This window comes from Heterodontus francisci, unplaced genomic scaffold (assembly GCF_036365525.1).
Source record: "Heterodontus francisci isolate sHetFra1 unplaced genomic scaffold, sHetFra1.hap1 HAP1_SCAFFOLD_632, whole genome shotgun sequence".
Lineage (NCBI taxonomy): Eukaryota > Metazoa > Chordata > Chondrichthyes > Heterodontiformes > Heterodontidae > Heterodontus > Heterodontus francisci.
Genome location: NW_027141616.1, coordinates 548,212 through 559,132, shown reverse-complemented (window position 1 = coordinate 559,132; position 10,921 = coordinate 548,212). Strand labels below are relative to the sequence as shown.

General features: G+C 48.0%; 2 protein-coding genes across 2 annotated transcripts; one reads left to right on the top strand and one right to left on the bottom strand.

Annotated features, from left to right (window-relative positions):
* The first annotated feature begins 7,739 nt into the window (after nt 1-7,739).
* Nucleotides 7,740-9,914, top strand: LOC137364168 (histone H3). The gene has a single exon (XM_068027561.1). It carries the CDS (start codon nt 7,766-7,768, stop codon nt 8,174-8,176), a length of 411 nt encoding a protein of 136 aa, XP_067883662.1. The 5' UTR covers nt 7,740-7,765; the 3' UTR covers nt 8,177-9,914.
* LOC137364169 (histone H2AX-like) lies at nt 9,008-9,691 on the bottom strand. The gene has a single exon (XM_068027562.1). The coding sequence runs from the start codon at nt 9,671-9,673 to the stop codon at nt 9,284-9,286; it is 390 nt and encodes a 129-aa protein (XP_067883663.1). The 5' UTR covers nt 9,674-9,691; the 3' UTR covers nt 9,008-9,283.
* Nucleotides 9,915-10,921: the final 1,007 nt, after the last annotated feature.

Here is a 10,921-nt window from a genome sequence, read left to right as displayed (position 1 = left end):
CACTGTACTAGAGAATGGCAGATCCAGTGCCAATGACCAATTCAGAAAGAATTCCAAATTTACACATGACACTGGAGATGGAGAGATACAAAATTAATTCCACATTCACACTCTGCGTGAGACTGATAGTTACAAAATGGATCCAGAACGTGCAGACAGTGCCAGAGACTGATAGTTGCAGAATGAAATAAACACTCACATACAGTACCAGAAATAACAGAAATGGAATTGATACCACACATATATGTGATACCAGTGATGGAGAATACAGAATGAATCACACACACATAACAGGAACAGAGATAGAGTTATACAGAATGAGTCTCACACTCATGTACAGTACAACAGATTAACAGGTAAACCGTCAATCTCAAACACACATACATTACCAAGGGTCAGTTCAGAATAACTACGAAACTCAGATAATGTGTTAGAGGCTAAAAGATACAGATGAATACAAAACTCACACACAAGATACTAATAGATACAGCCTGAAAACTGCACTCAAACACAGTACCAGATACCGACAGATACTGAATGAATCCCACACTCATACTCAATACCAGAGACTGACAGATGCAGAATGTATGTCACACTAAACGTCTTCTTAGGCAGTCCCTCGGGAAGGAGGGACTTTCTTCCACTCCAGGGTTGTGTGTCCTTAGGTAACTGAATAGTCCAATTCTGGATCCAGACACTCGGCCACAGGTGGGGCAGATGGTGTCTGATGAGGTGGGTGAAGGGGATTCTCCAATTTCCAAGTACTCCTTCCAATGTTTGCATTTGGTTGCTTACTGGGCATGTCGATGAATTTTGAACTGGTTGGCACCTTCGCGGATGCTTCTTCTCCATTTTGGGTGGTCTCAGGCAAGAGATGCCCATGAATCAGTGCAGATGTCATGTTTTTTCAGGGAGTGTTGAAAGGAAATTCTTGTAACGTTTGCTCTGCCCTCCTAGTAGCCTCTTGACCTGACGGAGCTCAGAGTAGAAAGCTTGTTTTGGGACTCTGGTGTCGGGCATGTGGATAATGTGGCCCGCCCAACATAACTGACTCACCATGACCAGTGTCTGGATACTGAGGATGTTGGCCTGAGAGAGGACACTGATATTGGTGCGCCTGTCTTGCAACTGAATTTGCAGGATCTTGCGGAGGCACCACTGGTGATATCTCTCCAGGGCTTTGAGATGTCTGCTGTACAGTATCCATGTTTCTGACACATACAGGAGGGCAGGTAACACTGCAGCCATGTCAACCAAGAGCTTGGTGTCGGATTTGAGGTTTTTCTCATCAAACATTCTTTTCCTCAGACAACTGAAATCTGCGCTGACACACTGGAGGCGATGCTGAGTGTCATCGTCGATATCTGTCCTTGGTGACAGGAGGTTCCCAAGGTATGAACAGTGATCCACATTGTCCAGTGGTTCGCCGTGGATCTTGATAGTCGGGGGACAGTGTCAGGGAGCAGGTTGGTAGAGGACCTTTGTCTTCTGGAGGTTTAGCTTAAGGCCAATTATTTCATATGCCTCTGTGAATGCATCGATAAGGGTTTGAAGCTTGGCCTCTGAGGGTGTGCATATGCCAGCGTCATCAGCATACTGCAGCTCGATGACAGAGGTTGGAATAACCTTGCATCTGGACTGGAGGCAACATAGGTTAAATAGTTTCCCAGCAGGTCTGGCAGCATCTGTGGAAAGAGAAGCAGAGTTAACGTTTGAGGTCAGTGACCCTTCTTCGGAACTAGCAAATATTAGAAATGTCAAAGGTTATAAGCAAGTAAGCCGGGGGTGGGGCAAGAGATAACAAAGGAGAAGGAGTAGAATGGACAAGGCCACATAGCTGACCAAGAGGTCATGGAGCAAAGGCAAACAATATGTTAATGGTGTGTTGAAAGACAAAGCATTAGTACAGATAGGGTGTTAACGGACTGACGATTGAACAGCAGCAAGTACAAACATGAAGAAAAAACAAAGTGATTCCTGACAACGCTGGCCAGCGCCAACGTCATCAGGCTGCGCCGCGGTGTGCACATGCGCAGATGGTCTCCTGCTCTCTGCACATGCGCTGCGTTCCAGCTTGCCAGGACCAGTTTGCGCATGCGCTGGTGACGTCATCGCGTTACGTCGTCGTCCTCGGGCAACGCGCCAGGTTGGCCTCTGCGCATGCGCTTCATGCAACGCCACCGGTTATTCACGCATGCGTCAATCTTCCGATATTGACGCATGCGTCAAAGCTTCGGCGCGAGTTTTTGAAAGTGGAAGGAGGAGAGGTTTCGTCGGGCATTTTCTCTCAATTATTTATTCGTTATGGAGATTTGCTTCATTTTTATTAGACAGAGGAGATTGTTCCAAGGTAAGTTGTTCTGAAAACATTTCCATTGTCTGGGGCACTGCATGTGCTCCAGTCCCTGTTGTAAGTTGCTGTGTGCAGGCAGTACATGTGCTGCAGTCCAGCGAACAACCTTCCATCTAAACGGTCACTTTCGTTTTTGTAACGTTTCAATGGAGTGCATTCTGTATTTCTTATCTCATCTCATGTGGTCCCTTAATAGCCTTCCTGAACATATGCCTGCCTGTTCAAAGCTCCACTTCCCCCACCTGCGGTACCCTCTCCTTGCTGTTCAGTTACACAGTCATCTGTTCCTGCACCCATCCGAGCAGTGCACATGGACACACAGCCACCTGTTCCTGCACCCATCCGAGCAGTGCACATGGACACACAGCCACCTGTTCCTGCACCCATCCGAGCAGTGCACATGGACACACAGCCACCTGTTCCTGCACCCATCCGAGCAGTTCACATGGACACACAGCCACTTGTTCCTGCACCCATCCGAGCAGTGCACATGGACACACAGCCATCTCATGCCGTGTCCAGTGGGAGCACAAATGTGAATGCTCTTGCTGAGTACACAACTGGTGAGGTGGGAGTGCAGCCACACCATTCTCCATCCTCAGTGTTGCTTTAAGGCAAAGGTAGGTAAGAGTGAAAGAAATGGAAGGTGATGCTGATAGTAGTAGGCAGGATTAAATGGGAGCGTATGGGAAGGCGCAGGAGTAACATAACTACTAGCAGGGAACAGCTGGGCTAAATGACCTGCTTTATGTTCATAGTCCAAAAGAAATGTGCTTCTTTTTCCAGCACCCTCACATCGTTCATGTTTTCCCTGAGAGCAGCATTGAACAATCACGAGATAGGGGCAGTTACATCATCCTGACTCCTACAGCTGAGGTGGGTACTAAGTGATTCATTGGCGGTGTTATCAGTACATGCCTATCCTGCAGAGCATAAAGCATGCGCAACAGTAATTTCATTGGAGGGAGGGAAGCTCTGACACTCCTGTTCTTTCCTTATTTCTTTTCATGTAAAACGCGCCCTTGAGAAAACAATCCTTGAGACTTAAGGACGGCATTCAAGCAAAGGAGGCAGTGCAGGAGAGGACGCAAGGATGTGCTGATTCCTGCATCTGAGGTGGGTAATAAGTGCTTCATTGGCGACATTATCAATTGGTGGCTTCACTGCAGAACTTAAAAAGGTGTGCACAACAGTAATTTCAGTGGATGGAGGGAGGCAAGCTCTGACTCTGATTTGCTTTATTTCTTTTCATGTAAAACATGCCGTCGAGAAAACAATCCTTGAGACTTAAGGTCAGCATTCAAGCAACGAAGGCAACTGGATCATGCTGCGGAGCTTGTCCCGATGTGGAAAAGAACATTGCGTTTATGGATGAATTGGGAGTGCACATTGGGATGTGCTTGGGGAACATTCACCAAGAATAGACTGAGCTCAGACTCTTGTGACTTTGCCTTCTTCACATGAACAATACAGTAGTGGAATAGAGAGCCAAGCGTTCATTCACCACAAGGCTCTCCAGGAACAATCTCTTTAGCTGTGCATAGCAGAGTCTGTCTGTCTGTCTGTCTCACGGGAATGCTGGACACAACACTCATGTATCCATGCACAGCAGTTCCTCGGATGCTTAATGAACTTAATAAAACTTCTCAATAATTAAAACCAGAATTGTTGAGGTTTTGTTTTGGATGCTATTTCCCCGACTTTGCAATTGCACTTCAGATATTCAACAGTGGTGGAGGGGTGGAGGTAGGGGGGTAGAGGGAGGGGTGGGTGAAGAGGGGGATAGAGGGGTGGGTGAAGAGGGGGAGGTGGGGGGGAGAGCGGGGAGGGGTGGGGAGAGGGAGCATGCAAAAGGCAGGGACTAGACAGTTGCAATGCCTGAAGTACCGTTGAGAAGTAGGGGAGAAAGCAACTGGGTAGGGGAGAAAGCAACTGGATTGGGCATCCGCAGCTGGAGGGAATGGCTGAATGGAGAAGGCCGGAAGCGAGAGGCCGTAGAGAGCCGCGGGGAGCGAGCGGCCAAAGACCTTGGTGTCACCAGGTGCAGGGACTGGCTGGTAAGTCTTTTGCTGTTGTGTTTATGATGCATACGCAGAAAAAGGCACTCCTCTTCCACTCCGCTGCTCCCCCCACACTCTCCCCCACGGCCGCCCACACCCCCCCCGCTCTCCCCCACCCTCTTCCCCCCCCTCTCTTTCCCCCCTCCCTCTTTCCCCTAGCTCTCCCCCTCCCCAACCCCCACACCCCCCCCACCCCGGCCGCCGGCGCTCCCCCCCCCGCGCTGCTCTCCCCAGCCCCCCGCGCTGCACTCCCCGGCCCCCCGCCACTCTTTCACTCCGGCCATTGTATGCTGCCACGTGTTTGTTAGGTTGCCTCTGTGTGATTCTTTGACCAGCGCCATCTTTAGTCCTGGCAGCTGCTACAGTCGCAAGTCGTGACGTTTTAGTGGCACATGCTGTATTTGCGCATGTGCCAAAACAGCGCCACCTACCGATAGCGTTGTCAACAAATGCAGTCAAAAAAAACAGTGGGTAAGCAAACTGAACAAACTACAATGAAATTAAATGAACAAAAGAAAAAAAATTGTAAAAAATGTAAAAAAGAAAAAAGAAATAACTAAAAATAAAAGTAAAATGACGGGCCCCCGTCCTTGACTACATTCCACAGCATGCTACCAACGTGCTGTCAGCACAATTCCAGACTGACAGAGACTGAAAAGGCAAACTGACAGCTAAAAATCCATAAGGCCGCTGGCATGTATGGAATTCCCACCGAAGTTCTAAAATACAGCAGAGAATCACTCTTGACACAAATACATGGTCTCATTTCCCTCATCTGGAAGGAAGGGAGCATGCCAGGGGATCTGAGATGCCGTAATTGTGATCATCTTCAAAAAAAGGTGACAAGACAGACTGTGGTAACTACAGAGGGGTATCCCTGCTGTCCACCACAGGGAAGGTCATCCTAAGAGTCCTCCTCAACTGCCTCCTCCCCGTGGCTGAAGACCTCCTACTGGAATCACAATGTGGATTCTGTCCATCAAGAGGCACAGTGGACATGATCTTCACAGCAAGACAACTTCAAGAAAATGTAGGGAGCAGCAACAACCTTTACACATGGCCATCTCTGTCCTGACAAAGGCCTTCAACTCGACCAACCGAGAGGGATTATGGAACGTCCTCCTCAAATTTGGCTGCCTGGAGAAATTCGTCACCATCCTCCGATGACTGCATGACGACATGCAAGCTGTAATCCTTCCCAACAGCCCTACCACTGAACCAATGCTAATATAAGCTGGGCTCAAGCAAGGCTGTCTCATCACACCAATGCTCTGTTCCATCATCCTCGCCACAACACTCCACCTCATCTCCTCACACTCAAGCACAGTACCAGAGTCTGACAGATACAGAATGGATGTCAAACTCAAACACAGTACCAGAGTCTGAGAGATACAGAATGGTTGTCAAACTCAAACACAGTACTAGAGTCTGACAGATACAGAATGGATGTCAAACTCAAACACAGTACTAGAGTCTGACAGATACAGAATGAATCCATACAGCATCAGACACTGAGAGCTACCGAATGACAGAACACACTCAAACACAAAAGAGAGTGAAAGAATTGAATTAATTGCACACTCACCTACAATAGCAGAGACACAAGGACATATAAGAGTCCTCCCAAAAACAGCCAGGACATTTCCAGGGAGGTTTACACAGGGAGCGGATCTTTAAAAATAAACTGGGTTTGTAGAGAGTCTTTATGAAATATACTTCCTGATGTTTGTGTTTGTGATTGGTTGCAAATCTTTAATCTGATTGGATGGCGAAAGACACCAATTAGAGAATTACAATATAAAACCATTGTGACATCTCTGCCAATTCCCCAATCACAATCTTTACTTTCCCCCATCCCTCATTAGCATAGAGCTGTGGGATTGTCTATTTAATCGGCACTCGGAAGGGGTTTGGTTTATTTCTGTGTCTGAAATTGAATCTGAAGATGGTTGAGGAGAAGAAGAAAGCAGCTGCTAAGAAGGGCGCCAAGAAAACTGTGAGTAAACCGTCAGCAAAGGGCGGCAAGAAGCGGAGAAAGTCGAGGAAGGAGAGTTACTCCATCTACATCTACAAAGTGATGAAGCAGGTTCACCCCGACACCGGCATCTCCTCCAAGGCCATGAGCATCATGAACTCGTTTGTGAACGATATTTTCGAGCGCATCGCGGGTGAGGCTTCCCGCCTGGCCCATTACAACAAGCGCAGCACCATCAGCTCCCGGGAGATCCAGACCGCCGTGCGCCTGCTGCTGCCCGGGGAGCTGGCCAAGCACGCCGTGTCGGAAGGGACAAAGGCAGTGACCAAGTACACCAGCTCCAAGTAAAACTGCACAATGGACTAAAAAAACATCCCAAACACAACGGCTCTTTTAAGAGCCACCCACAATCTCTCTGAAAAAGCTACATCATCTCTGGTATCGATTTGTTTTTTTTATATGCAGAGTCTGGTACTTTCTATTTGCCTTTGTGATCTCTGTTTTAACCCCATGGATTCTGGGTCATTCAGTTTCACTGTCTGTGAGATCTTTGTGTCTCTACTTCATAATGCCGCGTAAATTAATTACTGATCACTGACCCAAGTGCGCTTTGATTTCGGACGCGCATTCATATTCGGCCCCTTTCCTGTTTTTCGTTCATAAAAGCTGATACATCAGTTCTCAGTCACTTGTTTCCCTTGTTCAAGCTCGGCCTCAATAATTAATAAGTACATTATCTGGAAACCCCGCTGTTGTAGGAACCCTCAGTCTCACATTTCAACACGTGACAGTAAAATTCTTCTCTCCGCTTTTGTCTCCCACAAATAGGTTCAATCTAGAATCAGTGATGCGGTATCTTGACAAAGATTGATCTGAAATGTATCCGCTTGCAGAATGCTGTGAAAGAGACTTTCTGCAGCCGCTTACAGACTGTTTCAAAAAGGACGGAGAATAAACCCGAATAGATACCGGATTGGAAAAGTGTATCTGGAACTTGTGACAAAGTGTAGGATAATACAAGAGAAAGAGTTCAAAATCTTTGCTGTAAAAGATCTTTGCTGACAAATATCATTGAAATGTTCTGATCATGTTCATAAGATGAATTAAAGCAAATTTTTCCTTTGTCAAAACCGTTGTTTCCGGCACTGATATTGGCGGTTTTTTTAAAATTGATGTATCAGTAATAATCGGCCAATCGGAGGTAATAGCTTCCTGTGTTTCTGTTTATTATCGGAGTTTGGTTTAAACTGACTGGGTGTCGGGTTCCAGCCAATTACTGCTCAGGGCTGTTCCTCACAGAGTTTAAAAAGGCGGATGTGCAGCAGATTCAGTATTAACAGTCTGTGTGTCTCAGATTGTGCAGAATCCGTTGAGAAAATGGCCCGGACAAAGCAGACAGCGCGTAAATCGACCGGAGGGAAAGCTCCTCGCAAACAGCTGGCTACCAAAGCGGCCCGGAAGAGCGCTCCAGCCACGGGTGGAGTAAAGAAGCCTCATCGCTACAGACCCGGCACTGTGGCTCTGAGGGAGATCCGCCGCTACCAGAAATCCACTGAGCTGCTCATCCGCAAACTGCCCTTCCAGCGGCTGGTCAGAGAGATCGCTCAGGACTTTAAGACAGACCTGCGCTTCCAGAGCTCGGCCGTCATGGCCCTGCAGGAGGCCAGCGAGGCTTACCTGGTGGGGCTCTTTGAGGACACCAACCTGTGCGCCATCCACGCCAAGCGAGTCACCATCATGCCCAAAGACATCCAGCTGGCCCGCCGCATCCGCGGGGAACGCGCCTAAAACCCGGCTTCAGTAACAAGTGTAACAAGGGCTCTTTTCAGAGCCACCAAATCAGCAAAGGAAAGAGCTGCCATCTCTGTTCATCATCAAACCCATTAGATTGGAGGGGCGGCCACATGGTTTCTGGTAAAGGCCTGTAGGACTGAGAGCTGATCTGGAATTTAGAAAGCAGCGTTACCGGAGACTCATTGCTGTTCAGCACAATTTCACCCCGTCTCCTGGGATTCGTTCGCTGGCATTTGGGGAAAAGAAATAGATCCCAGTTTTATTTGGAAGGAATTAATGGAGCCAGCTCCGTTCACATGAGGGTTATTTACAAACATTACCCAATGAGTTCGCTAATAGTTGAATCCCTTGGAGATCGGTACACAGGACATGTAAGGCAGCTCGGTCACTCTGACTCGAACCGCCAGATGGTTGCAGACCCTGACACTGCGGGGACAGAAACCCCGACTCTCTCCCGCACCCGGGGGAGTAGACAGCTTTGTGTCCGGAGAATCGGGAGGGCCGGGGAGAAGGTACATATTAAAGCGCTGCAATGGACTCCGCTCCTGTGTGTGCACAACTCTCACTGATTCCGTCCTCTGGGAACAGTGCGGTCCAAACAGATCAGGTTAGGAGAGAAACACACAGCCCGAGAATGGCCTCTTCCTTCCTGCATTTACTCTGTTCTGGGAGCAGATTCTCATTGAGAAGCCGGAGAGAGAAAAAAAACAGAATTCAAACTGTCGAAATGAAAAACAGACCAGAATTAACGCAGACACTTCCATTATTAAATTAATTCATCAGTTCCGAACCAGTTCTCATTAATGCACTGGGATACTCTCGGGATTTATGAAATTCCAGGTGGCGGGATTTATTAAATTGTTGATTCTGACACCCTGCAGTTCAGTTCTTCACTTAACTAGAAGGGGAAATGTGTGAGCAGAGAAACAGCGCAATCCAGAGAGAGAACTGAAAACACACCTGGACAGATGTGAAACAGGTCAATACTCTTGTTACAATAACTCCATCTCTGATTCCCTCCTAACAGTAACCAGCCCTTCACAGAGACTGTGGGTGGCTCTGAAAAGAGCCTTTGGTTTATTAGATGACATTTTGGCCGCTTTACTTTTTCTGGGAGCTCTGAGCGCTGGTTTTCTTAGGCAGCAGCACGGCCTGGATATTCGGCAGCACCCCGCCCTGAGCGATGGTCACCCCTCCCAGCAGCTTGTTGAGCTCCTCGTCGTTGCGGACGGCCAGCTGCAGGTGTCTGGGGATGATGCGGCTCTTCTTGTTGTCCCGGGCTGCGTTACCGGCCAGCTCGAGGATTTCAGCGGTCAGATACTCGAGCACAGCAGCCAGATAGACCGGGGCTCCGGCACCCACACGCTCGGCATAGTTACCCTTTCTCAGGAGTCTGTGAACACGGCCCACCGGGAACTGCAGTCCAGCCCGGGAGGAGCGAGACTTGGCCTTGGCCCGAGCTTTCCCACCGGTCTTTCCTCTTCCAGACATTTCCACTGTCTCACAAATACTTTCACGAAGAATGGTTAATTTCCACAGCATTTACTGTACTTATAGACTGAGAACTCATCTCATTGGTCGGTACTTAATTCACCTCATTTGCCTATATTCTTCACCAATCAGGACACTGACAAACGGAAGAGGGCGGGATTTACCCGCCACACGACCAGAAGCAGAGAATTTGTCAATTTCAAAAAGCCCGCCAATTTCATTTCCGGAAAAGAGCGGATTAAAATAAATGTCAAAGATTTAAAATCCCTTCTCTTTTTTTTCTTTTATTCAATTCTTTCCGTCACCAATCACAAGCGCGGTTTAAAAATGTTGTTTAAATTGTGGTTCATTCTACAATCGTTTACAAACTGTTCCGGATGGGAATAAATCCCTGTTCACAGCATTTCCCTGAAGGAAAACACTCAGTTTAGTCTTCAATCAGAGCCCAGTGTCCTTCTCTGAAAAGAGGAAGCCGGATCTGCTTAATCTGCTCTGTTCCTGTTCCGGCGAGTTGCTGTGAATAAAACGATGAATCAGTTCACATTTCAGGAATAGAGTGAAGGGACTGAGGTCTGACCGTTACAGCTAAAAACAGCTGTTAATGCAGTCATTCAGGAGCTGTGCCATAATAACAGCTTGAAGCGAAAAAGAGGTGGATGAGCGGATTATGTGTCCGTGTACAGTTTATGGGACAGGAGACACAGGTACAGCAGTGGGAACGTTATTATGTTATACATTGTTTTAAAATAATTTAATGGAGATGTCGGATGCAGCTTTTTCAGAGAGATTGTGGGTGGCTCTTAAAAGAGCCGTTGTGTTTGATCTGTTTTTCAGTCCATTGTGCAGTTTTACTTGGAGCTGGTGTACTTGGTCACCGCCTTTGTCCCTTCCGACACGGCGTGCTTGGCCAGCTCCCCGGGCAGCAGCAGGCGCACGGCGGTCTGGATCTCCCGGGAGCTGATGGTGCTGCGCTTGTTGTAATGGGCCAGGCGGGAAGCCTCACCCGCGATGCGCTCGAAAATATCGTTCACAAACGAGTTCATGATGCTCATGGCCTTGGAGGAGATGCCGGTGTCGGGGTGAACCTGCTTCATCACTTTGTAAATGTAGATGGAGTAACTCTCCTTCCTCGACTTTCTCCGCCTCTTGCCGCCCTTTGCTGACGGTTTACTCACAGTTTTCTTGGCGCCCTTCTTAGCAGCTGCTTTCTTCTTCTCCTCAACCATCTTCAGTTTCAATTTCAGACAC

What these genes read in the sequence shown, in the direction of transcription:
- LOC137364168 (XM_068027561.1), top strand. Translation starts at nt 7,766, where the DNA reads ATGGCCCGGACAAAGCAGACAGCGCGTAAATCGACCGGAGGGAAAGCT.
- LOC137364169 (XM_068027562.1), bottom strand. Translation starts at nt 9,673, where the DNA reads ATGTCTGGAAGAGGAAAGACCGGTGGGAAAGCTCGGGCCAAGGCCAAG.